Raw genomic sequence first — 24,865 nt, forward strand, 5'->3', positions numbered from 1 at the left:
TTTGATGTTTCTTCTTTGTTCTGACAAGACATAAAACTGTGGTTCAGGTATCCAAAATAGAGCCAGGTGGGACTTGTCTGGTGGTCCAGTGGGTAAGACTCCACCCTCCCAATGCAAGGGGCCTGGGTTTGATCCCTGCTTGGGGAACTAAATACTGCATGCATGCTGCAACTAAGAAGCCTGCATGCTACAAGTAAAGATCCAGCGCAGCCAAAATAAATTTTAAAATAAATATTAAAAGAAAAATAGAGCCGGGTGGCGATTGAGATGTAGTTACAGACATGTGCCTGCATCGAGACCCTGAATTTTCTGAACTGTATCAAACTCAAGGATACCACAGGCCATTTTCAAAACAGTATCTTCTAGTAGGTGCCAGCTGCAACCTAATGGTCCAACGTTTCCTCTTGTAACTTTGCAACTGTTTTGGACCCCAACCAGTCCATACTTAAAAAGCACTCTTACTTCTTGCCAGCTTCAATTGTAGTTTTATTTTTTAAATTTTTAAAAATTTTTGGCTGCATTGGGTCTTTGTTGCTGCACGCGGGCTTTCTCTAGTTGTGGCAAGCGGGGCTACTCTTCGTTGCAGTGCGCGGGCTTCTCATTGCGGTGGCTTCTTTTGTTGTAGAGCATGGGCTCTAGGCACACGGGCTTCAGTAGTTATGGTACACGGGCTGTAGGGCGCAGGCTCAGTAGTTGTGGCACACGGGCTTAGTTGCTCCACAGCATGTGGGATCTTCCCGGACCAGGGCTCAAATCTGTGTCCCCTGCATTGGCAGGCAGATTATTAACCACTGTGCCACCAGGGAAGTCTTCAGTTGTAGTTCTTGACAAACAACATATGTAGCTTTGCGGTTTTTGCCTATACGAGCCTCCCCCATTTTGTAGTCTGATGGAACACAATTCAGTGCTTCTTAAATCTGTATCTTCTAGGCTGTAGTCCTCAGTTTGGCTTGAATAAAACTCTTTTCTATTACTATTATAATTGTTTATCAAATATGTGTGTTGACAGAATGAAGCAAAAAGGTAGAAATACACATGGAAAAATTCATAGCTTTGTTAGAAGGTAATGAAATAAATTAAAACACAGGTAAAACCTCATTACATCTCTATTATATCAGCAAAAATTTTAAATGACAAACATTGCTTTGAGCGTGAAACATTCTTGCCAAAATATTATATGGCCAAGTACTGCAAGTGCTATCAAATAGCTCACATTCTGGAACAATTTTAGTAATAACAGGAGAAAAAATATGTGTATGGGGAGGAGGTGGCAAAAAATGTACACCAAAAAAAATATATATATATATACACCAAGCTGTTTATGGAATCATAGCAAGGGAGAATTGGCAACAACAAATGGCCAACCGTAGGGAACGGCTAAACACATGGGGAATGTGAGCTGTGCCAGCATGTGGATTATGCATGTAGAACAAAGCTCCATGAAGAGAGCGAAGCATGTGTTTTGTGCTCTGGTCACAACCATGGAGAACCTAAGTCCAATCTAGGTTGTAGTGTGAAGATGGGAAGAGAAGCTGGGGTAGGAGGAGTTTGGGGTTCAATCTTCATTTGATCCTCCTTTTTTCTTTCATTTTTTTTTTTTTTTTTTTTTGGCCGTGCCATGTGGCATGCTGGATCTTAGTTCCCCAACCAGGGATCAAACTCATGCCCCCTGCAGTGGAAGCATGGAGCCCTAACCACTGGACTGCCAGGGAATTCCCAATCCTACTTTTCTCTTACATCCCTCTCTATGTCTCTTTATTCTTTGTGTGTGTGTGTGTGTGTGTGTGTGTGTGTGTGGTAATTTTTCTAAAATTGAAGTATAGTTGATTTACACTGTTGTGCTAATTTCTGCTGTACAGCAATGTGACTCAGTTATATATATTCTTTTTTTAAATATTCTTTTCCATTATGGTTTATCCCAGGAGATTGGATATAGTTCCCTGTGCTATACAGTAGGACCTTGTTTTTTATCCATTCTAAATGTAATAGTTTTCATCTACTAACCCCAAACTCCTAGTCCATCCCTCTCCCTCCCCCCTCTTTTTATGTCTCTTTATATGGAGGATGATAGAGGGACATCTGTGAACTAGAACACCTAATATTCCACAGGCCCACAGATTTGCAGATACAGCTCAGTACAGAATAATGTGACACTTGGGATGTGTGTCAAATGTTTTTCCATGACAGCAGCCCCATCTCTTTCTTGGTCTCCTGTAGGGAAGTGGGATCTTACAGTAATCACCTGAGTGACAACAAATGCAGTTACAACTACATTTTCTAATGGACTTATTTATGGGGCCCAGCCAATAATTCTAAGGACCACAGTTCATTAATACAGGTACAAAAGTGATTTATAATAATCCAGTCTGCTTGTTTTTTCCTAAGGCTTCCTAAGTCCTCAAGACAGGGAGGATATCCCATAAGTCAACTTGATTTAAACTTCCTCTCTGTCTCCCTTTGCTTCATCTCTCATTCTTTCTCTAATCTTCCTCTCCCCACTGTCTTATCTACTTCTGACTATTCATAGGACAGATATTTAGTCTGGCCATAAAGTTATGTGTTAAGGATATTTTTCCAAGTGATTTGTCTTAGCCATTTAGTATAATATTCCTGAAGTTCTAACAAGGCAGCTCCTCAAAGACTAGCTCACTAGCTAGGTAGTAGCTCTGTCAATAGAAACTTGATAGGTGAATTGTATAAAATCCTCAAAACCCTAAAGTGTCTTGTTTCTGTTCCTTTGGGAGGTGAAGATAATCAGAGCAGTTTTTGGAGATGCAGGCAGGTTGACTCTGATTATAGCCTGCCAACAGGAAAATGTTGAAAGACCGGAATTGGGTTAACCCAGTGCACTAACCCCCAGTTCCAGAAAAACAGGAGAAACCTGGAGAAAAACTAGGAGCATATAGGGACTTCCCTGGTGGCGCAGTGGTTAAGAATCCGCCTACCAATGCAGGGGACACGGGTTCCAGCCCTGGTCCGGGAAGATTCCACATGCCATGAAGCAGCTAAGCCCGTGCGCCACAACTACTGAGCATGTACTCTAGAGTCCACGAGCCACAACTACTGAGCCTGCATGCCACAACTACTGAAGCCCGTGCACCTAGAGCCCATGCTCCGCAACAAGAGAAGCCACTGCAATGAGAAGCCCATGCACCACAACGAACAGTAGCCCCCACTTGCTGCAACTAGAGAAAGCCTGTGTGCAGCAATGAAGACCCAATGCAGCCATAAATAAATAAATGTATTTTTAAAAAGTTAAAAAACAACAAAACTAGGAGCATATAGTGGTGTCATCCTTCTTCCCTCTAAGCAAACAGAATATTACTGGGCAGTATCCACAATGCGAGTGCACAGAAGGTCACTTTTTTTTTTTTTTTTTTGCTTACGCGGGCCTCTCACTGTTGTGGCCTCTCCCGTTGCGGAGCACGGGCTCCGGACGCGCAGGCTCGGCACGTGGGATCTTCCCGGACCGGGGCACGAACCCGCGTCCCCTGCATCGGCAGGCGGACTCTCAATCGCTGCGCCACCAGGGAAGCCCAGAAGGTCACTTTTAAATGCACACACCTGACAGTGTAACATCAAACAGATGAACATTCTACGAAAATTCACAATTCTTCCATCAATTTAATATTCCAGCAAGACAGAATGGATAACTTTTATTGCCGGGGCATTTAACAGTAATGCAATATATGATCAAAACAAATTCTAGTGCTTTAGAGTTCCAGCCTTTGCTGAAATGATTAGTCCTTTAGATCTATGGAAAAGATATACTACAGAGAATACCATCTTATATAGCAGACTCTTTGTAACAAAAGGCTTTGTTAGTCCCCGCAGGCTTAATCATTGACTTTGTTAATGATTTCTTTTTTAAAGTTTTTTTTTTAAATTATTTATTTATTTATTTTTGACTGTGTCGGGTTTTCGTTGCTGCGTGCAGGCTTTTCTCTAGGTGTGGTGAGCAGGTCTACTCTTCTTTGCGGTGCACGGACTTCTCATTGCGGTGGCTTCTCTTGTTGCGGAGCAAGGGCTCTAGGCGCATGGGCTTCAGTAGTTGTGGCTTACGGGCTCTAGAGCGCAGGCTCAGTAGTGGAGCACAGGCTTAGTTGCTCCGCGGCATGTGGGATCTTCCCGGATCAGGGCTTTAACCCGTGTCCCCTGCATTGGCAGGTGGGTTTTCAACCACTGCGCCACCAGGGAAGCCCTAAAAATTATTTCTGCTTCTAAGTGATTTTTCATCTTGAGACTTCAAAAGACATTTTTAACAATAAATGAAATAGAAATGCTCAACTAAAGGAAGTCATATTTGTAGCATTTAACTAATGGTCTCATACTGCTTCCTCTTTTCTGAGTATAATTGTTAATTTTCTTACTTAGCCAAACTCAGCTGTCTTATAGCTTTCTGATTTCCACTGCAACCTTGGAGAATACAACCAAAACTATGGATCTTATTAATAGTAGTTTAGACACACACTAGAGAAAACAATACAAGCAAAGTTGTCTTAATCTCACCCTATAAAAGCCTCCTACCCCTGGCAGAGTCTCAAAATGGTTCATCCCGTCTCCTCGGTGGATACGAAAATCTTCCACTGTTGCCCTGTAGGCCGACATTCTCTTCCTGCATCCCTGTACCCTAAACTCTGATGCTCTGTGGTGGCTCCAGCATGATATGGACTGACATTGGCATGGTTTTGGTCTATGTAATGACTTACTGAAGGCATTCATGTGATTTTCTTCAAGGTCTTTTTCTGTCCATAAATGATTTTTTTCCCCTTACCACCTACTTTAATCTAGCTGAGAAGTCTTGATAGTTTAATGGGTTTTGTTACAAATTCACAAAATAATCTCTCAGTTTCCTGAAGTGATAAAGGTATAGCTGTTTTTACTCTTCCAGTTCTCAGGCAAATAGAAACTGCAGACATACACAGGGTTTGGTCAAAGATCAAAGCGTAGTGGCTCAGAAGTATTCTTTCCTGGGCTTCCCTGGTGGCGCAGTGGTTGAGAGTCCGCCTGCCAATGCAGGGGATACGGGTTTGTGCCCTGGTCCGTGAAGATCCCACATGCCGCGGAGCGGCTGGGCCCGTGAGCCATGGCCGCTGAGCCTGCGCGTCCGGAGCCTGTGCTCCACAACGGGAGAGGCCACAACAGTGAGAGGCCCATGTACAGAAAACAAACAAACAAACAAACAAAAGAAGTATTCTTTCCTACTTATAATCAGCAAGTCATTCTAGGCAGAATTCTTCTCTATTCTATAGCTTTATGGTGATGATTAACTAAAATAAAAACCTGGAACTAAACACATATTAAATGTATAATAAATATTATTATCATATATTATACTCTTATTATAGTCTACTTGTTAATAAGAACAATAACATTGGATTTCAATCATGACTTTAACTCTACTTCCTGTGAATGTTAAGCCACTTAACCTCTATTTGGCCACCCTGAAACACTGTACTAGCTCTCCCTGACAGCACAATGAAGTCCAAATTCCTATGCATAGTGCATAAGGCTCTTGACAATATGTCTTGAGTTTCCATTCTCATACCACACTGACATACCATCAAAAACCCATCAAGCATTAAACTGTAAATTTACCATTAAACTGTAAATCTCATGCTGCTTCATATTGTAACACTTCATATGCCATTCTTCACTTAAAATGCCTTTTCACCACTCCTTTTCAAAATAATTCTTAGTCATTAAGACTCACTTAAAATACTCTGAAATTCTCTCAGAATTCTCTATTCAGTTACTACTTGTAATATGCTCACATATTGTTCCAATATATATTTATATTTTAGTACCTATGTTGCTCTGGGCTTATACATTTACCGTTCAGATCCTTACTACAGTTAAGGTTTTCACTAAAAGGCAGAAATTTTATCTTGCTCTCTCTGTAACCTCAGCAACTGGTGCTGCTTTTAGCCCAAAATCAGTCCCCAAACACTGGTAGAAAAATAAGTAAATGAACAAAATGCATTAATTCCAGGCCTCAAAACTCTCATTTGTAAAATTAAAAAGTTATGGTTAATGATCATTTATGTCAGCTCTATGATGCTATTATTCATAAATAATTTTATTTATTTAAAAAAAAGATAGAATGAGGGAACACATCCTTGCCATGGAGTCCTGAGGGAAAACAAGGGTGGGCTCTCTGTCTCAGGAGCATCTTAGGGTGCTAATTCATACAAGGATTTATTAAGCAACAGCTGTGTGCTTCCTTCTCTGAAATCCATGGTATGTCATCAATACATGTGTTCTCTTTACCCTTGGTTTACCAATATTTGTCGACCCAGCTTACTTCTGCTTCTGTTCCATAAGCTCCTTGAACACAGGGCCTATTCTCTTATTGATTATATTCCCCACAGCAGCTGGAACCCAGTAGGTGTTCAGTAATGACTGTTGAATGTATGGATTCAAGATACAGGGCAGGAGCCTGAAGAAAGATGCAAAGTGTTGGATATTCAGTGAGGCCCCTGGCCACCCACTGGATGGATATTCAGAGGATCCATGTTCTCTCCATCATGTGTCCTGGGGCTGAAGATAGGTTGAAGGGCCCCAGAGGAAAAGAAGCCAGTGGATGTTGAGATGTGGGATTTGGCTGTCACAGTGTAAATGGAAATGTCCTCAGTCTTGTAGTTCAGGAAGATGCCCACATGCCTGGGGGGCTCCCTCATCTGGGTGGAGGGAAAGCTGGACGCCTGGCACTCATTTTACTTCATCATCATTTCTACCCAATAACCATTCTCTGGTGAGAGAGCCATATTCTCCTTGCTGCTCGTGGCTGCCTTGCAGACACCCAGGACCCACCCTGTCTTATCTCCCACCTTCCCTTCTCAGTAATGGCAGCTAGAGAGCAAACTCAGAGAGCCCAGAGCAATGATTCAGCTATAGAATCTTTCTGGACTAGCAGGTAGACGGTCGTACTTTTTTTCCAAGTTTTACACTCTTCAAGTCATCAGAGAAGATGAAAGATGAGGTTGGGGTGGGCAGCTTCTGCTTCCAGAATCACATTAACTGCAGAGAGAATTAGAATTCCTAGCTTAAGGTCCATGGGCAACATCCCCACAGGGTTCTCCCCACATCCAAGAAATGTGGACAGGTCGTTCTTCTGGAATGCACCGGGGGACAGCACAGGGACCCAGCAGGCCAAGTCTACTTGCCTCAGGGTGCCTGACCACCAGTCAGTTCTGGAACTACAGAGAAAAGGAGATGGGAAAAATCCTGAGCATTCCCATTCAGAGGGCTAAATCTACCCTGGTCCCCACAACAAGGAAAGACAGTGACTCCCTCTCCCTGCTTAGGACTCGGCTTCCTCTGCTTGGATATAACCCCATTCCTCTCTGGTACCCAGGCCTGCCTTGGATACTCTGTACTCTGGTGAGTTGACAGCCAGTGACCCTGGCACAGAGCCTGTGAGGACTTGGCATGACTTTTCTCCCACCTTTGTTACAGGTGTTTTCTCTTTTCTAAATAATTCCCAGAAATCAACAGCACAAGGGAAAATTGCAGTAATCCCTGGCCAACACATACTACCACCACCGGACTCACCGTTGAACGTTTCCATTTCTGAACGCAGGGTTTCTAAAAGGAGAAGGAGTTTGAGTTAGGTTCCCAGATAGGGACAGATCTGGGAGGGGCTGAAGGCAGAGTCAGAAAGGCCGTGGGAGATGGAGAAGGGACACCAGGGGGCTCCAGGCTACGTGGCTCTCAGGGAGGAGATGAGCAGGCACCTCCCATCTTCCCACAAGCCCACCTACCCAAGAAGTGCCTCATGCGCTTCTCCACAAACTCTGATTTCTGGTACAGCAGGTGGATCTTTTCTTTCACTTCTGGAGGGGTGGCCCACAGCTCAGGGACAGTCACCTTCTTGGCCCTAGAGACAAAAGATTGTTGGCCAAAGAAGACTGGAACATGGGGGTAGCCCAAGGTCTCATGAGCTGGAAGGGAGGTGCAGCCTCCACAGGGCACACCCAGTCCAGTCTTGGCTTCACAAAGAAAGTTCTCCCTGGGCTTCAAGTTCTAAACACTGGTCCTCAACTCTGGCCATGGATTGGCATGACCTGGGGGAGTTTTAAAAACCACTCATATCGGGCTTCCCTGGTGGCGCAGTGGTTGAGAAGTCCGCCTGCTGATGCAGGGGACGTGAGTTCGTGCTCCGGTCCGGGAGGATCCCACATGCCGCGTAGTGGCTGGGCCCGTGAGCCGTGGCCGCTGAGCCTACGCGTCCGGAGCCTGTGCTCTGCAACAGGAGAGGCCACAACAGTGAGAGGCCTGCGTACCGCAAAAAAAAAAAAAAAAAAAAAAAAAACCACCACTGATATCAAAATCACAGTGAGTTTTGATAATGGCCATAAAGTGGTACTGATGTTGAAATGCTCAACCCAGAATTACCTATGTCAAATTAATTACACTTCCCTGAGTCTTCTTTCTATTGAAATAAAAATGATATTAAGTGAACAAAATCAACACAATGAGATACCACTTCACAGGTAGATGTGTGTGCCCAGGGATGGCTACTATTTAAAAAAAATAAAAAATAACAAGTGTTAGCAAGGATATGGAGAAATTGGGACCCTTGAGCATTGCTTGTGGGAATGTAAAATGGTGCAGACACCATGGGAGATAGTACTGTAGTTCCTCAAAAACCTAAACATAGAATTACTGTATGATACAGCAATTCCACTTCTGGGGATATACCCAAAAGAAGTGAAAGCAGGACTCAAACAAATATAGGTATGCTGATATTCATAGCAGCATCATTCACAGTAGCCAAAAGGTAGAAGCAACCTAGTATCCACTGATGGATGAATAGATAAACGAAATGTATATACACATGATGGAATACTATTCATCCTTAAAAAGGAATGGAATTCTGGCACATTCTACAACATGAATGAACCTTGAAGACATTATGCTAAGTGAGGTAGGTCAGACACAAAAATACAAATATTGTATGGTTCCATTTATATAATGTAGTTAGAATAGTCAGATTCATATAGACAGAGAGTAGAATGGTGGTTGCCAAGGGTTGGGGGAGGGGAGATTAGGGAGTTGTTTAGTGGTATGGAGTTTCCATTTGGGAAGATGAGAAAATTCTGGGGATGGATCATGGTGATGGTTGCACAACAATGCGAATGTACTTAAAGCCACTGAACTGTACATTTTTAAATGGTTAAAATGGTAAATTTTGTTATGTATATTTTACCACCAAAAATATACTTTAAAAAATTGATGCCTGGGTTGTACTCCTGAAGATTCACGTTTAATTTCTCTGCCAGGACCTGGATGTCAGGATTTTGTAAAGCTCCCCCAGGCGATTGGAAGGTCCAGCCTCTTCCCCTCCCCTCCCCTCCCCTCCACTTCCCTCCCCTCCTCTTCCCTCCCTTCCCCTGCCTGCTGGGCTTAGCAGATCCACTACTGGAAAGTGCTTCCCTTGCTGTGGCCACAAGCACTCCTGCAGGAACAGTTTTCATAAGACGAATTGCATGGGACACAGTCTGTTAGGGGTTTCTTATGAAGCCACCACCACACAACAGACCATGTTCATTTGGTCCAGTCTTTGACCCCATGCTCCCCCTCCTGATTGTGCTCCCATTCTTGCTACACAGGTCCAGAAAGGCCTTCACCTTCTGAAGCTGCAGGAGATGGGAGGACCCAGGGAGGAGCCACAGGCCCCGGGTTGGGATCATCTCCCTCCTAGGTCTGCCTCCCCAAATGCTTCCTGCAGGACACCCAAGGGATCATCAGGGGACCTCTTGGTACCTGTGCAGGGTGACTCCGATGTCCTAGGAGAAAAAAGAGGGAAGTTCTCTATTACCAGTCTCATAGGGGCTGTGCTGACTCCTGGCCTCTCCTCCTGGGCTCCCAGTCCCACAGTGTCAGTAAAAATGGGGCATCTCTCCCCAGTTCTAATTCTAATCTGCTGAGGTGGCACCCCGGCTGGGGCCTGCACATAACTGTACCTAAACTCTGCTGATCTCTTCTGGGAGATGTCACGGGATCCCCTAGATCCTGGGCCATCCTGGGCTCCTGAGAATTCATTGAAGGGGCCTGGGCATTGTGGGTCACCAAGACCAAGTCCCACCCCCGGCCCTAAGGGCCTCCTCCACTGGCTTGGGCAGAGCTGATGGCAGTGCTGGGAGCCCATGTCACCCTACTGCGCACAGTGGATGGGGGAAGGCCAGGCCCAGCCACACTTACCTTCATAAGCTCCCATTCCGGCTGGCACTGCTTAGCCTCCAGCTCCCCAATCAGCTTGTCGAGAAGGGCGATGTCCCTTGTCACCCGGGTGCCATATGTCTCCCTGACTTGGCCAATGGTCTGGCCCAGCTCCTCCAGACAGGTCACAAAGAGCTGCTCTTGCTGCTCTAAAAACTGGCATAAATGCTCCAACTGGTACTGGATTCTCTGCTTCTGGGTTTCAGCTTGTTTCTGGGGAACAGAAGTCAGGGAGGTGTAGGGGCCTGTGCAGTGAGGTAGACGTGTGTGCCCAGGGAACCCGCAGAAGCCCACCTCCTGGAGGTGGGTAAGAGCAGGCTTCCTCAGCCTCTTGGAGGCCTGAATTCCAGAGTAGGAGGCAAAATGGGCTGGAACCTTCCAGAACAGGTTGGCTTTTGGAAAATGCCCTAAAACCTGGTAAAGTGGATTGAATTGTATCCCCTCCAAAATGTATGTGTTATAAGTCCTAACCCCAGTACCTGAGAATATGATCTTATTTGGAAATAGGGTCATTGAGGTTGCAATTAGTTAAGATGAGGTTGTGCTGGAGTGGGGTGGGCCACTGGAGTGGGGAAATTTGGACACAGATACACACACATGGAGAATGCCATGTAAAGAGACACAGGGGGAAGGAGACACCTAAAAGCTAAGGAGAGAGGCCTTGGAGCAGCCTTCCCTCACGGCCCTCAGAGGAAGTAGCTCTGCCAACACCTTGCCTCCAGAACTGTGGGAGGCATACATTTCTGTGGTTTAAGCCACCCAGTTTATGGTACTTTGTTAGGGCAGCCCCAGAACACTAAGATAACTGGTGTCACCGTCTTCCTTCCTTGAAAGGCAGCGTGAGGATTGCATATGTCTGGAGTCATAAACAGACAAAGTCAGGACCACAAAGTCTCCAGGAGGGAGAGTTCTCTCCACTCCCCGACAGTCTCAGACTGCCCTGAAAGGGGTCAGTCAGTCCATCTATTTGAACGCAAGTGAACTTGACTTCCAATACTCTCGCACACTGGCCAACCATGACCTCTTCTGCCGTCCTCTTTCTCATCATCACTGAAAAGCTTCTGTGGACATGTGAAGTGGCTCTAGGGCATCTTTCCTTCCTCCAAGGAGGGACAGGGCCCTTCTGGACAGAAGAAATCTCATTTTTGGCTCAAAAGGACAGGATTAAGTCTTTAGTTCTTTTGAACCAAAAAAGTTTCTTCACCTTTTGTCGTTGTTGTTTTTAATATGGCACATTAATTTATTAGGTAAACTGATACACACAATTAACAAAAAATACTAGTGGACAGAACTCTGGTGTAAATTCCAGAGGGCCCAGGGCCTCACGGGACGCTTTGTGGATGTTTGCCCGGCTCCTGTTCCCCCGCCCACTGTAGTCCCTTAGTCGACATATGAGAGTGGTTCTGATGTTGCTTGGTATTTTCTTGTAATTAAGGAGTGAGACCATAAACTCGATGTGTGTGGAACCTTACTCCTTCCTCTGTGACATCAGCAACCCTGCTAAATCACGTCCTGGGTTTCGGATGCAGAAGAGTGTTCTCTCAGTCTTTAGAATGCAGCACCGCAGGCATGCACCTGTGCATCTGGTCTGCACAAGTCACACTTTGTAAGTCTAGACCATCAACAAAACAATCAACCAAGGCTGGGCTGTGGCATATGCCATTTCTGTGGTGTTGATATTCCTACCGTGGCCAGTTTCAAGTTTCCAATGTGATGTTCCTAAACATGGAGTCTGGAACACTTCTTGTTGTTGTTGATGGCAGTAACGTGGACTTTTTTTTTAAGAGGACAGGTCAGTTGTCTCATTCAATGGCCTATATTCTAAAATTCTATAATTTTGCTCATGATTAAATTCAGGAGAAACATTTGGGGCAAGAACACCATAGACCTAATGTCATGCTCTTTCTAGCATACCCCACTGGGAGGCAAAGACTATCCAGTTTGCCATCACCATTATAGTCATACTAGGATTGATGCTTGGTTAAGGAAGCGTCTGCTAGATATCACTACTGTAAATATATATTATTTCCTTTATAATTCCTAAGTAATTTGGGGAGTGGTACTTTGAGAGTGTGTAAATATCCTGTTCTCTAACGATTTTCTCTAAAAATTTTAGTATCTGTTGCTGATCCCTGTCGGTGTCAATTGTATAGTGGAAATTTTCTAATTCAGTTATTCTTCTATACTTGTTTTATCTGGGTTTCTGCTGTAAAGAAGAGCTTTCTGGGCTTCCCTGGTGGCGCAGTGGTTGGGAGGCCGCCTGCCGATGCAGGGGACGCGGGTTCGTGCCCCGGTCCGGGAGGATCCCGCGTGCCGCCGAGTGGCTGGGCCCGTGAGCCGTGGCCGCTGAGCCTGCGCGTCCGGAGCCTGTGCTCCGCGACGGGAGAGGCCACAGCAGTGAGAGGCCCGCGTACCGCAAAAAAAAAAAAAAAAAAAAATTTCTTTTAATTATTAAAAAAAGGAGGAGGAGAAGGCAAAGGCCTGAAAATAGCATCTCCTTTCCACAGAGCCCGTGTCACTGTATCTTAAGGGAAGGCTGAACCCTCTTGTCTCCCTGGGTTTCCCTGAGCAGCCCAGGCTCCTGCCTCACCCTCCTTGCGGGGGCACCCCTGACCTCTGCTCCATCCACAAGTTCCAAGCCACCTTGCATTATAGGAAAGGGTTTTCATTTTACTACAACTCAGGAGTTTCCCAAAAGTCAGACACTCGGACCAATGCCACCCTCCTCCCATTCTGCCCTTTGTTATCTTTGCCTGTTTCCCACTGCAGTGTGATGGGTCCCTGAAGAAGTTTGGAACTCAGAGTGGGAGACAGGATCCAACCAACAGAAATGCACCAGACAAATCAAGGCTCTGGGGGTAGGCTCCTTTGCATGCAGGGAAAACAGGAGCAACTTAACGCATCCGCGTCTGGACAACAGCTTAACAGGAAGGTCACTAAGTTGTACTTATTGAAATCTGTGGCGTTGCAAAACCACAGTTTTTGAATAAAATGTCTACTTTAAGCATTTGAATTTTAAAAATCAACATGGTTTTTGTAAAAAAGAAAAAAAAGTACAATAGACCATAGCAACAATTATAAAAACAATACAGAGGAGTATTTAAAGTTGAAAACTCTCTCCTCCCCTTTCCTCAGTCCCACTCCTCAGCTACAGCCATTGGCATTTGTTTCTCTAAACCATTTTGCGGTGAGTCTAAGAAAGCATGACAGGGTCCTGGGAGATGCCACTTCTTGCTGGAGGTGGTTTCTCCCCAGGGACAAGCTCATCCTTTGACACCTGTTATTCCCTGGCCCCCAAGAGCAGGTGATTCTAACTATGTGATTGGCTCTGCTTCCCTGTGAACCAGTATAGGACCTCAGGGACCCCTGCTCACTCTCGGTTCCCTCCCTCCTTCTGCAGGGGTGAATCCAGGCAAAGACTGGCCACAGACCACTCTAGCCTTACCAGGGAGTTTGCTGTCTTCTTATCCCCCTGAGATCTCTGCTCCTCTTCAGATTTTCTCAACTCCTTCAGATGCTCCAGCTGCTTCTGAATTTGTTCCTGGAAAAAAAAGAGCACTTGTCAAAGCTTGAACTTGGCTCCTGCCTTCGTGGTGCCAACTCTAGATGGGAAAACTTGCTTCAGGGAATGAAGCTGAGGGTGAGGCAGCCAAGAGCACAGGGAGAAGTACCCAGGAAAGAGGAAGAATGAATCCATCACACCAAAGGAAGCAGAGCCAAGAGGCAGTGAGAAAGATTTCTAATGACCTCTTGTGAGCACATGGATTCAGCCATACCTGAAGCTAGAGTACCATAGACCTCTGAGCTACATGAACCAGTAAATCCCTCTTTGCTGGCTTGCTTTGTATTGTGTTTGCCATTTAGAGCCCAAAGATGCTGGCCAATGCACCAACTCCCAGGGTTTTGGGGGAAATGAAGCAAGCCCTGATGTGTTCAAGTGCCCAGCAGAGAAGGACCCCAATGCAGGAAGCCCTACCTTGTATTCCAGGGCGGCCTCCTCGATGGGGCGAACCCGGTGGCCTTGGTGCTCCTGACTCAGCCCACAGATGAGGCAGATGGGTTCCCCATGGTCCTCGCAGAAGAGCAGCTGGACCTGCTTCATGTGACGCTCACACTGTGGCAGGGACTTGGGGCTCCGGCTGGCCATCTTCAGGCCCTCCTGCCACTCAAGGCTTCCATGGCTCTTCCCCAGGAGCAAGTCCTGGCACTGAAGCCAGCTGGATGAGTGGCCGCATGAGGCCTCAGGATCCCTAGAAGCAACGGAGCAGCTGCAGGAAACATGCACGCAGCTGCCACCAACCGGGTCTCCTTCCTGGGCACGGCAAAGGGGACACACAGCCTTGTCCTGCAGCCTCCCTGGGGACATAGCAGTGGAAAAATCTCATGAGTGACAAACCCAAGATGTTACCAAGGAATGCTGCAAGTCACAGCTTAGCGAGAGTCCGTGCCTGGGATACGTACATTCTCGGCTAGACTGAGGCCTCTCCCTAGCTTGTCCTTCCCTGACTTCCCTTCAGCGAGGTAGCAAAGGAGCCACTGGGACTGAGGGCTAAGGGCTAGATCTCATACCAGTCCTGAGGATTGGAATTCTTGGGCAATTATCCTAAAGAAAGGCCTTTTGCTACAAATTCTATGCCTTCCTCCTGCACTTACACTGATACAGGTGATATAAAGACAGTAAGACATTCTGACTGGTGTTTGCCACTTAACCACCACCTAGACTGCTCATAATTTGAGTAGAGCTCCCAAGGGATGGTGACTCGCTCATGGCCAGACCCTCAGCCCCTAGCAGAATACCTGGCATGTGGTGAGCATTTGGGAAGTGCATGTTGAATGAAGGAATTAATGGGCCACTGCTCACATCCAGATTTAGGACGCATGAAGTGAAAGTAAAGAAGGGGACTTTACAAGGCTGAAGGGTATAGCCCACCGTGATGACCTACAGCTATGACCAGCTCTGCCCCAAGACCATAGCACAGCTTCATAAAGCAGAAATGATAGGAGATACAGGAGGAATAGAAACGCACTCAATCCACGAGTCCCCTCCTGCCTCCTCCTCTCACAGGGTCCCAGAAATTCATATCACATCTGCAAGTGAGACTGCGAACTCCCCAGTGACCGTTTTCCCCTCCTTCCCTTGTGATAGCATTGATTGCTGTCCATATGGCTTCTCCCCGCCACCCCCCCAAAAAAACCTACATTTCTTAGCCTCCCTTGCAGTTAGATGTGCAGTTAGACTCCAGACACACCTCACTTCATTGCACTTCAATTTATTGCCCTTCACTTTATTGCCCTTCACAGACTCTTCATTTTTAACAAAATGAAGGTTTGTGGCAACCGTGTTGTCAGATGATGGTGAACATTTTTTAGCAATAAAGTTTTTTTTTGCAATAAAGTATATTTAAATTAAGGTAGGTACATTTTTTTTAGACATAATGCTATTGCACACTTAATATAGATGATAGTATAGTATAAAACATATGCACCGGGAAACCAGAAAATTCATGTGACTTGCTTTACTGCAATATTCGCTTTATTGCAGTGGTCTGGAACCAAACCCACGACATGCCTGTACATTCTGGTCAAGAGAAAGTAAATGAAGGCATCATGAGCGGCATCTAGAAACTTCCGAAAACCTTCCCTAAGTAATACTATTCTCCTTTGTCTCTCCATCCTGCTGCCTGGAATGAGGATGCCACCATCTGAGACCACGACCTTGAGAGCAAACTCCATAGAGCAGAAAAGCAGCAGGAGCTTGGGTTCCTGACCATGGGGTACCACATTTGTCCTGGACCACCTGTGTGTCATTTATGTGAAAGAGGAACAAACGTCTGTCTTGTTTCAATTATGTTATTTTGGTGTTTCTGTCATTCACAACCCATCACCATCCTAATTTCTGCCTCTTTAGTAAAAGAGACCTAGGACTTGAGCCAACAGCTCCCTCCCTGCCCAGAGAGAGGCGAATAGCAGAATTGCAGCCCTGCAGCCCCATGACATACTGCCATGAGGTATTGTGAGAAGGTGATATTTGTACCCAGTCTTTCTCAGATGTTCAACCTGGGGTCCATGAAGCCCTTGGGAATTCTAAAGGACTTCAGAGTGTCTAAGAACGAACTAACTAAAATGTATGCAACATTTTATGAAAATGTGCAGATATGCATTTTTCAGGATTCAGAGCCTACATCAGATTCTCAAAGGGTGGAGAACCTCAAGGGGGACCCAGGGATCCAGTGAAATGAATACAGTGGGGATAAAAGCAGGTTTGGGGGAAACCTGCAAAGGTCATCATTCCTAAGGATGCCAGGTCTTCTGGATTCTGAGGTCCTTTCTTACCTGAAGATGGAGGGACTTCTGGATTTGAAGGATCATGGAGCACACCACCTACCACCTCCTCCAAGGTCTTAGAGGTCTTTGGAGCCTCAGTTCCACTCTTCTCTGCAGGTACTGTGGACTCTGGATGCTCCCAGATCTTCTTTCCAGCCAACGATACACTGGAAAGTGTATTCCTGAGTGCTCCCCCCTCCAGAGTCATGGCGTGTTCTGGATTCCTGGAGCCTTTCTCTGCAGCCACAGTAGCCCCTGTGTTCAGAGTGGCTGCTGAGCCTGGATTCTCACTTCTCATTTTCTCTTGAAGCAGAAGTGTTTCTGGGTTGAGAGGTCCTGTCTCTCCTGGAGAAATGGTAAATTCAAGACTTTTGGGTCGCTTCTTTCCTGAAGGTAAATGTGCTTCAGATATCTTAAATTCTCTCCTTCCCAGGGACCCAGCAAATGACCCACTGGAGAGTCCTTGGAGCCTTCCTGCAGAGCTGGCGTTCCTGCGCAGCCTGACTCCCACATTGCTCCCCTTCTCCTCCTGTGGCTTGCTGGGAAAGGGGCTTCTCTTGGAAGACAGAGTTGTGTTCCTGGCCCCTGGCTTGCCCTGCACATCCAGGCCCTCAGAGGCTTTCTGATCTCTCCGTTTGCCCAGAGGCTTCTTCTGGGCCCCCCTTCCAGCCTCGGGCTGGATGGATGGTGGGCAGCCAGCCCCATCACCACTTTGTCGCTGCTTGTCACCTTCCAGGACATCTGGTATCTTCAGACTCTTGGGCTTAATCTCCCCAGAGGAACCAGACATTGCTGAACTGTCTGTGTCACTTTCTTTTACCTGACACCCTGAAAAGACAGTGAGATGAAAAGGCATGAAAATGTCCAGTGCTCAGGTTCAGGGTTTGGGGGAAGGGAGAGAAGACAGAATCCCTTTAGAAGTTCAGGACATTCTAGACAACAGCAGTCAATTACCATTAAATAAGAACATACTAATTATCTGCTATCTTATTTCTGAAATAGTGCTTTTCAAACTTTTTAGGCAGAAGAACTTGTTTCCAATATAAGGTCTTACATAGAATTCTTAATATATAAGTGAAAACCCTAGTTTATGGGTATACATTTATGTGCGATTTACAGATCTACAAAACTCACTTATCAGTCAATAATGATCAGCACAAAAAATTGAAATCGGGGTCATGAAGGACAGTTAAAACTTCAGAAACTATGGGCTTCCCTGGTGGTGCAGTGGTTGAGAATCTGCCTGCTAATTCAGGAGACATGGGTTTGATCCCTGGTCTGGGAGGATCCCACGTGCCGTGGAGCAGCTAGGCCCGTGAGCCACAACTACTGAGCCTGCACATCTGGAGTCTGTGCTCCACAACAAGAGAGGCCACGATAGTGAGAGGCCCGTGCACCACGATAAAGAGTGGCCCCCACTTGCCACAACTAGAGAAAGCCCTCGCACAGAAACGAAGACCCAACACAGCAAAAATAAATAAATTAGTAAACTCCTACCCCGAACATTAAAAGGAAAAAAACTTCAGAAACTAATTTATTTTGGTTTTTTTTCCCCCTTTGGTTTCATGAAGTGAAGAAAATCCTAACTCACACAGATAAGTGTAAATGGTAATTTTTTTTTTAAAGACAGCTTGCCTGGAAATTTCAGAACAATGTTTAAGCAGAAATGACAGGAAAGGCTGAATTCCAAGGTCTCCATAAAAAGGAGTTCAAGCATGAACTGTCACATTGATGGCCTCCAATATTTTAAAATTTTAATGACTCATTTTAATATGAATTTGTTAGTTTTGTAAGTTAAACAATTAATAAAATTTGAATCAAGTATTTGCTACCATTCTAAAGAATCCCTGAAATGTCTTCCTGGGATACAATTTGAAAACCACTACTTTAATAAAGAAATGAAAATAACCTATAATTAGCACCTTAATTTTTGGTTTGAAAAGCCCTTATTAAAATTAAAGTTGCTTAAAACACTTTGCTATTGGTTTTCTAGGAAAAATATGAGAACTGGCTCAAGAACTGGTAAGAAACCATGAAGAGATGAATAACCAGATTTTAAAATACAAAAAATTAATTTTAAAATTCTACTCATCAGATTACACCAGACTCAGATTACAGTTTAGCTTTATCACTCTTTCAAAGAGCAGAGAATTTTTATGTTATGTAAACTCTTCTACCTCATAGAAGCACATGGAAAGCATTCCTAATGTATTCTTAAAGACTAGAAATGCAAGAAAAATTCAAACATCGAAAAATAGTTTTTTAAACTGATCACAGATTAGCCCCTCCACCCCAAATCTCCAAGAAAAAGTCTTTAAAAGCAGAAATCAGGGCTTCCCTGGTGGCGCAGTGGTTGAGAGTCTGCCTGCCGATGCAGGGGACACGGGTTCGTGCCCCGGTCTGGGAAAATCCCACATGCCGCGGAGCGGCTGGGACCGTGAGCAATGGCTGCTGAGCCTGCGCGTCCGGAGCCTGTGCTCCGCAACGGGAGAGGCCACAACAGTGAGAGGCCCGCGTACCACAAAAAAAAAAAAAAAAGCAGAAATCAAATAGGCCACAGTCTTTGATCACAATGTAATAAAATCAGAAAGTTACGGCAAAAGAGTAGCAGAAGAAAGATAAGGAAGGAAAAAAGGAAAGAAAGATAAGATAAAAGGAAGGGAGAGAGGGAGAGAGAGAAGGAAGGAGAGAAAGACAGGAAAGGAAGGAAAAGAAAAGGAAGGAGAAAGTCCTTTTAGAATTTTAAAATATCTTTGTAACGTGTTAGAGAAGAACTCAAAACTGAAATGAGGTGGATAACAATGAGATTACCCATCAACCCTGTTAACAGGAGTGGTTAGTTTCTTGCTCACCCAAAGATACTCATCTGTAGGTAAGTGTTAATGACAAATGAAGTGAGGAATTCTCCACCAACAGGCATCCTGATCCTGCCCCATAGTCAGAACCTCATGCTTCTGGGTTGTTTTTTTTTTTTTTTTAAAGCCATTGATAGCCTTAGCTTTACTCCAGCTTCCAAGACCAGAGAGGGGGAAAGGACTTGCTTGGCTGAAGTCACCGGGGTTGTTGCAGACCTCGGACTCCTAACCCCCAAGTCAGGACGCACTGGTCCGAACTGGTCCCTCTTGCACCTTCCACCCCACTCTGCAAACAGCCAGCAGTCGCAGTGGGAGAGAAGGGCGTGTGGGGCCGCTTACCTGGGCCAATTGCCCTGTTGAGCTCCTCTGCCAGAAGGTGCTGGTTGATGGCCCTCAGGACCTGCAGGGTCAGCCACACAGCGTCCTCCTCCCCGTAGTGGGTGACCAGCAGAGTGGCCAGCTTCACTGGCTTGGCTGTCTGGAGTTGGCCCCGGGGAATCCGGGAGTGCTCCTTCTCCAGGCTGGTGTTCTGCAGCTTGAACTTGAACTTCTCGAAGTCATAGGGCACCAGCTCTTCCAGGGAGTACAGCAGATGGTCACTACGGGTCTTGGCCATGGCGTTGACCAGGAGAGGCTGGAGGCAACTGTCTGGCTTTTGAGGGGAGAAACAGCTGTCTGTCCTGGAGCTCAGAGGGAGACTAAGAAGCAGCTTGTGAAATAACGGAAAAGGCACAGGAAATGCTCTGTGTTTTGGTGGAAACTGAGACTAAGGCTGTGAGTGTGTCATTGTTGGTTTGTGTTCTCTTTCTTACAGATTCAGAGGCTTTTCCAGCTGGGAGGACTCAATGCCTTGTCAGACATGTGGTCATCAGCACCCCAGCTCTCACTGACTTGGGCTGGACTGCGGAGTGGTGGATAAGTCTTTGAGGAAGGGTCTGGGATTGGATTCCAGATTCTGGATCTTTGGGCAGGCAGTCAGATGCTTCCCTCTCCCCCGCCAGGATACGGGGGTGGGAGTGGGGGGAACAGAGCCCGTGGTCCCATGCTGGAGAGAACCATGATGAGGGTCAGCCCCTCTGGCCAACTGCTCTCCTCCAGAGTCTTGGGGTTTTACTGACCCTCTGGAGCCAATGACAGGGGGATGGGGAGCAGCAAATACAGCCCTGCAAGCTCTGTCCCTCCCTGCCCAAGGAGGGCATCTCCAGGAGACAAGCCCTGGGGTCGCCCCTGTTGACGTACTTCCAGTTGTCTGGTTCTTCCAGCAACACGAAGGCCTCGAAACGCGACACCTGGGACCACCATCCTGATTTATTTGTCCCAGCGCTAACTCTGCTGTGGCTTCCTGGGAGCAGACTCCGGAGGGAGGGTGTCATGCATGCACGTGTACTGAACACATGTTCCAGACCAGTATGCTGGAGAAACAAGGGTGAAAAAGGCATAGGCGTTCTTAGGGCTTGCAGCCCAGTATGGGGCCCCAGCCGTGGCTCCAAAGCTAATGGAGTTTGTATGGCGGGAGCTGACTGCTTCCTCCGTTAACGGCTGTGTCTTTCTGCTACATTGATTTTTATCCTCAGCTTTTTGGTTCAAAAAAATTTCAAATCCACAGAAAATTTGAGAACATAGTACAATGAACACTTATATACCCTTTACCTAGGTTCAGCAGCCATTTACATTTCATGTTTGGTGATTCTCTCTCACACATGCACACACTTTTTTGTTTTTTTTGAAGCATTTCATAATAAATTGAAAACAGATATCACTTCAAATACCCTAGCTATCCTAAATAGTAAGAATGAGGATACAAGGATATTATTTTATTATTTATTTATTTAAAATTTATTTATTTATTTATTTATTTTTGGCTGCCCCCACGCAGCTTGTCAGATCTTAATTTCCCAACCAGGAACTGAACCTGGGCCCTCTGCAGTTAAAGCGCCGAGTCCTAACCACTGGACCGCCAGGGAATTCCCAAGGATATTATTTTAAATAATCACAGTAGTATTATCACACTCAGGAAATTTAATGTTGTTACAATACTACAAGCTTTCCATAATCAAATCCCCCAATTGTCCTGATAATGTCTTTGATAGCTTTTTTTTGGTCCCAATCCAGGATCCAATCAGAGATCCGGCATTGCCTTTAGTTGCCATATCTCTGTAGTCTCCTTTTATCTAGAACACTTTCACATTCCCCTCACCTTTTAGAATTCTTTCAAGACATTAATGTTTTTGAGGGCTTCCCTGGTGGCGCAGTGGTTAAGAATCCTCCTGCCAATGCAGGGGACACGGGTTCGAGCCCTGGCCCGGGAAAATCCCACATACCGCAGAGCAACTAAGCCCATGCGCTAGAGCCCTTGAGCCACAACTACTGAAGCCCGGGCGCCTAGGCCCCGTACTCCATAGCAAGAGAAGCCTGCGCACCTCGACGAAGAGTAGCCCCCTGCTCTCTGCAACTAGAGAAAGCGCGCGCGCAGCAACGGAAACCCAACGCAGCCAAAAATAAATAAATATAAAAAATAAAGTGGAGACAGTGGGTGAGGTCTCAGACCTGGAGGCTTGCTTCGTCAAGCCCTCTTATTAAAAAAAAAAAAAAAAAAAAGACAATGTTTTTGAAAAGTCCGTTCCAAGCACGGTGTCCTTCAGTGTAGATTTGTGTGATTGTTCCATTATTAGACTGAGGGCCCATCCACGCCACCTTGAGATCTCTCCATTGTAAAAGGCCATTTTTTTCTTTGTAATTAATATGGAACCTCAGTGTGTGGAAAGGTCTTGCTCCCTCACAATCTTTCACCCCATGATGTTAGCCTTCATTGATGATCCTTTCCTAAATCAGTTGCTAGAGTGGTGGTTGCAAAATGGTGGTATTTCTATCACTTAGTTGGCATCATTTGCATATCCTGGTTTAAACTTTGTGTCTTCCTCATGAAATGTTTGGCTTACAGATGTTTTGTTGGTAATACAATTACCCTTCAGCGATGCTTACTCTGTGCTTTTTTTTTAAAACTCTGTGCTTTATATCCATTATTCCCTAAAATCTCTGCAGTATCCCTTCAGTGCAGGATTCATCATCTCCATTTACAGCCGGGATTAGTGGCTTAGAGATTTGCCCAGAGCCAGGGTTCAAACTCACTCTATTAACCACTTTGCAGTATTGTCTCCCTGCATGATGGTACTTTGTTATTTTACTATTCATCACTAACCGTAGATGTCATCTTTTCAGCGACCAACGAGGCTCAAAATAGGCCATGCTGACCATTCCCACAGGTCAGTGACAGCATTCTGATGCCTGGCTGAACAAACAGCCCCTCTGTATGACCAACCTGGGATCAAGGCTTCCGTGAGTTCTGGTTGGTTGAATTTATTTTATTGTCTGATTGGCCCATGGGCTTTATATCTTACAGAGTATTCAGTGTTTGGCGTTTAACAGATTACAGCATCCAGTTTTCTGGATCCTGGTGAGAAAATAATACCGAAACCCAACAACTTCCCTTAAAAATGAATGAACCCAAATGCACCTTTATGGTGCAAATGTCAGATGTGTGAAATTCTCAGGTTGGGTCAGAAGGGTTTTAACTGGGGTTTCTCTGGGACCAGGACCTGTACAAGATTCCGGAAGGCAGTCTCCCACTGCTGAGACAGAAATGATGAAATCGTGCAATGCCGCAAAGCATCCTTCGTGTTCTTGGGATCTCTGACGCCGTCTTGTCTGGCCAGGAAACTCCTAAGCTAAGACTTAGGCAGCTATGACAGAATCTGGTAAGAAGTGGGGCTTTCCAGTCTACAGCAGGATATTTTGCAATTTCAGTGACACTTTTTGCAACAGGGGCAATTCTGAAGCAGGGACTTCTTGAAAGGCAGTGTTTTGTTGCCACTGAGGCCTTTCTAGGTCGAGAGGTTCACAAAGCTTCCTTTTTTTTTTTTTTTTTGCGGTACGCGGGCCTCTCACTGTTGTGGCCTCTCCCGTTGCAGAGCACAGGCTCCGGACGCGCAGGCTCAGCGGCCATGGCCCACGGGCCCAGCCGCTCCGCGGCACGTGGGATCCTCCCGGACCGGGGCACGAACCCGCGTCCCCTGCATCGGCAGGCGGACTCCCAAACACTGCGCCACCAGGGAAGCCCACAAAGCTTCCATTTTTTGAGGTTCCAGTGATTTAAAATGAAGAAATGTGAAAATAGGATTATAGTCCTTGGGATGCATTTTAAATGTTTGATTTAACAAGTAAAATGGATTGTTGATGAACTCTTCTTTCGTGTACCTCTGTGACTATACCTCTGTAACCTTCAAAGCAGATTTCAGTCCTGCACCTCTGTGCCTTTATTTGGGGACATGACAAATCTAAAACCAGTGCAACTGCTGCAAAGGGCCCAACTTTTGCTCTCCTCCTAAGTGATGCACAGCTCAGACACCCGGATCTTTTCTCCATTCCTGGTCATCAGGGGTATCACTTTCTACCACATTCATTTTTGTATCATTTTGGGATTTTAAAATCAATATGTATTACTTTTATAATAAAAAGATAGTTTTTAAAAAGTATTTTATAATTAGCTTAGCTTCAAAGCTGATTTCAGTCCTGTCCCCGCAACCATCATGATAAAGGAGGTTTACTGTATTTGAATATAATACATATCTCTTATTAAGACAATGGAAAGACCTGTTGAGAAGATCGTGGAAGAGTTCCTGTGTTAACCTGGAACTGAAAATAATGGATCCCACTGTGACCCAAACTCTCCCTCACCCACCAGTATATTGAATTTTAAGGGAGAAATCTGAGACTTTGAGAGGCTAACCATTCAAGTTCAAAGTGAATTTCCAGGCAATGAACTTCCCTCTGAGAAACATACTGTAACTGTGGTCTCTGAGGGTGAACCAAATTCCGGGACAACCTCCGACCCCCTGAGCAGAATGGGAAGGCAGTGAGAGGAAGCCAGCTTCTCAAAGTAGGTTGCGGTGGGTGGCTTTGACCTGTCACAGGTGATGCAGTAGTGGTGTCAGAATAGGTCTCCAATCGGCTTACCAAATGAGAGCTTTGTTTGCACTATGGTAACCTTAAGCAAGAGTGTTTATAAGTTATAAAGTGCAGTGCAAGAGTGTTTATAAGTTATAAAGTGCAGTACACATTATTCTGATTGTTAAATCTAGATGGAGAGTAAGTGGGTGTTCATTTTACTCTTTAAATTTTCCTATGTATTTAAACTTTTTTTTCTTTTGTCCTGTCCGCATGGCATGCGGGATCTGGGATCTTAGTTTCCCTGACCAGGGATGGAACCTGTACCCCCTGCAGTGGAAGCGGGGTCTTAACCATGGACCGCCAGGTAAGTCCCAACATTTTACAATTTAAAAACTTGAAAAAAAAAAGGTTTTTTGTTCTACCAGTGTTTATATGGACCCTATTAGGAGGCTCGCCTTGAGCATACAGTCCCTGACAGCCAAAGGCAACTGCTTTCCATTCCCCCGCACCCTTTG

At 45.5% G+C, this 24,865-nt stretch overlaps 1 protein-coding gene and 1 long non-coding RNA gene across 2 annotated transcripts in view; one reads left to right on the forward strand and one right to left on the reverse strand.

Annotated features, from left to right (window-relative positions):
* Window positions 1–24,479, forward strand: part of LOC136792612 (uncharacterized) — a 27,476-nt gene extending 2,997 nt beyond the window's left edge. Inside the window, exons 2-6 of the long non-coding RNA XR_010836638.1 lie at window positions 13,625–16,941; window positions 20,218–22,666; window positions 22,804–22,857; window positions 22,997–23,158; window positions 23,372–24,479. This is a non-coding gene — a long non-coding RNA (uncharacterized lncRNA). The remainder of the gene's footprint in view (window positions 1–13,624; window positions 16,942–20,217; window positions 22,667–22,803; window positions 22,858–22,996; window positions 23,159–23,371) is intronic.
* Window positions 6,059–20,075, reverse strand: MEFV (MEFV innate immunity regulator, pyrin). The gene is made up of 9 exons (XM_067013984.1): window positions 19,743–20,075; window positions 16,558–17,376; window positions 14,201–14,580; window positions 13,670–13,765; window positions 10,207–10,437; window positions 9,769–9,791; window positions 7,764–7,879; window positions 7,555–7,587; window positions 6,059–7,020 (listed from the first exon to the last, which is right to left on the reverse strand). The coding sequence occupies exons 1-9, from the start codon at window positions 20,017–20,019 to the stop codon at window positions 6,962–6,964; spliced, it is 2,034 nt and encodes a 677-aa protein (XP_066870085.1). The 5' UTR covers window positions 20,020–20,075; the 3' UTR covers window positions 6,059–6,961.
* Window positions 24,480–24,865: the final 386 nt, after the last annotated feature.

Source organism: Kogia breviceps, chromosome 14 (genome assembly GCF_026419965.1).
Source record: "Kogia breviceps isolate mKogBre1 chromosome 14, mKogBre1 haplotype 1, whole genome shotgun sequence".
Classification (NCBI taxonomy): Eukaryota; Metazoa; Chordata; class Mammalia; order Artiodactyla; family Physeteridae; genus Kogia; species Kogia breviceps.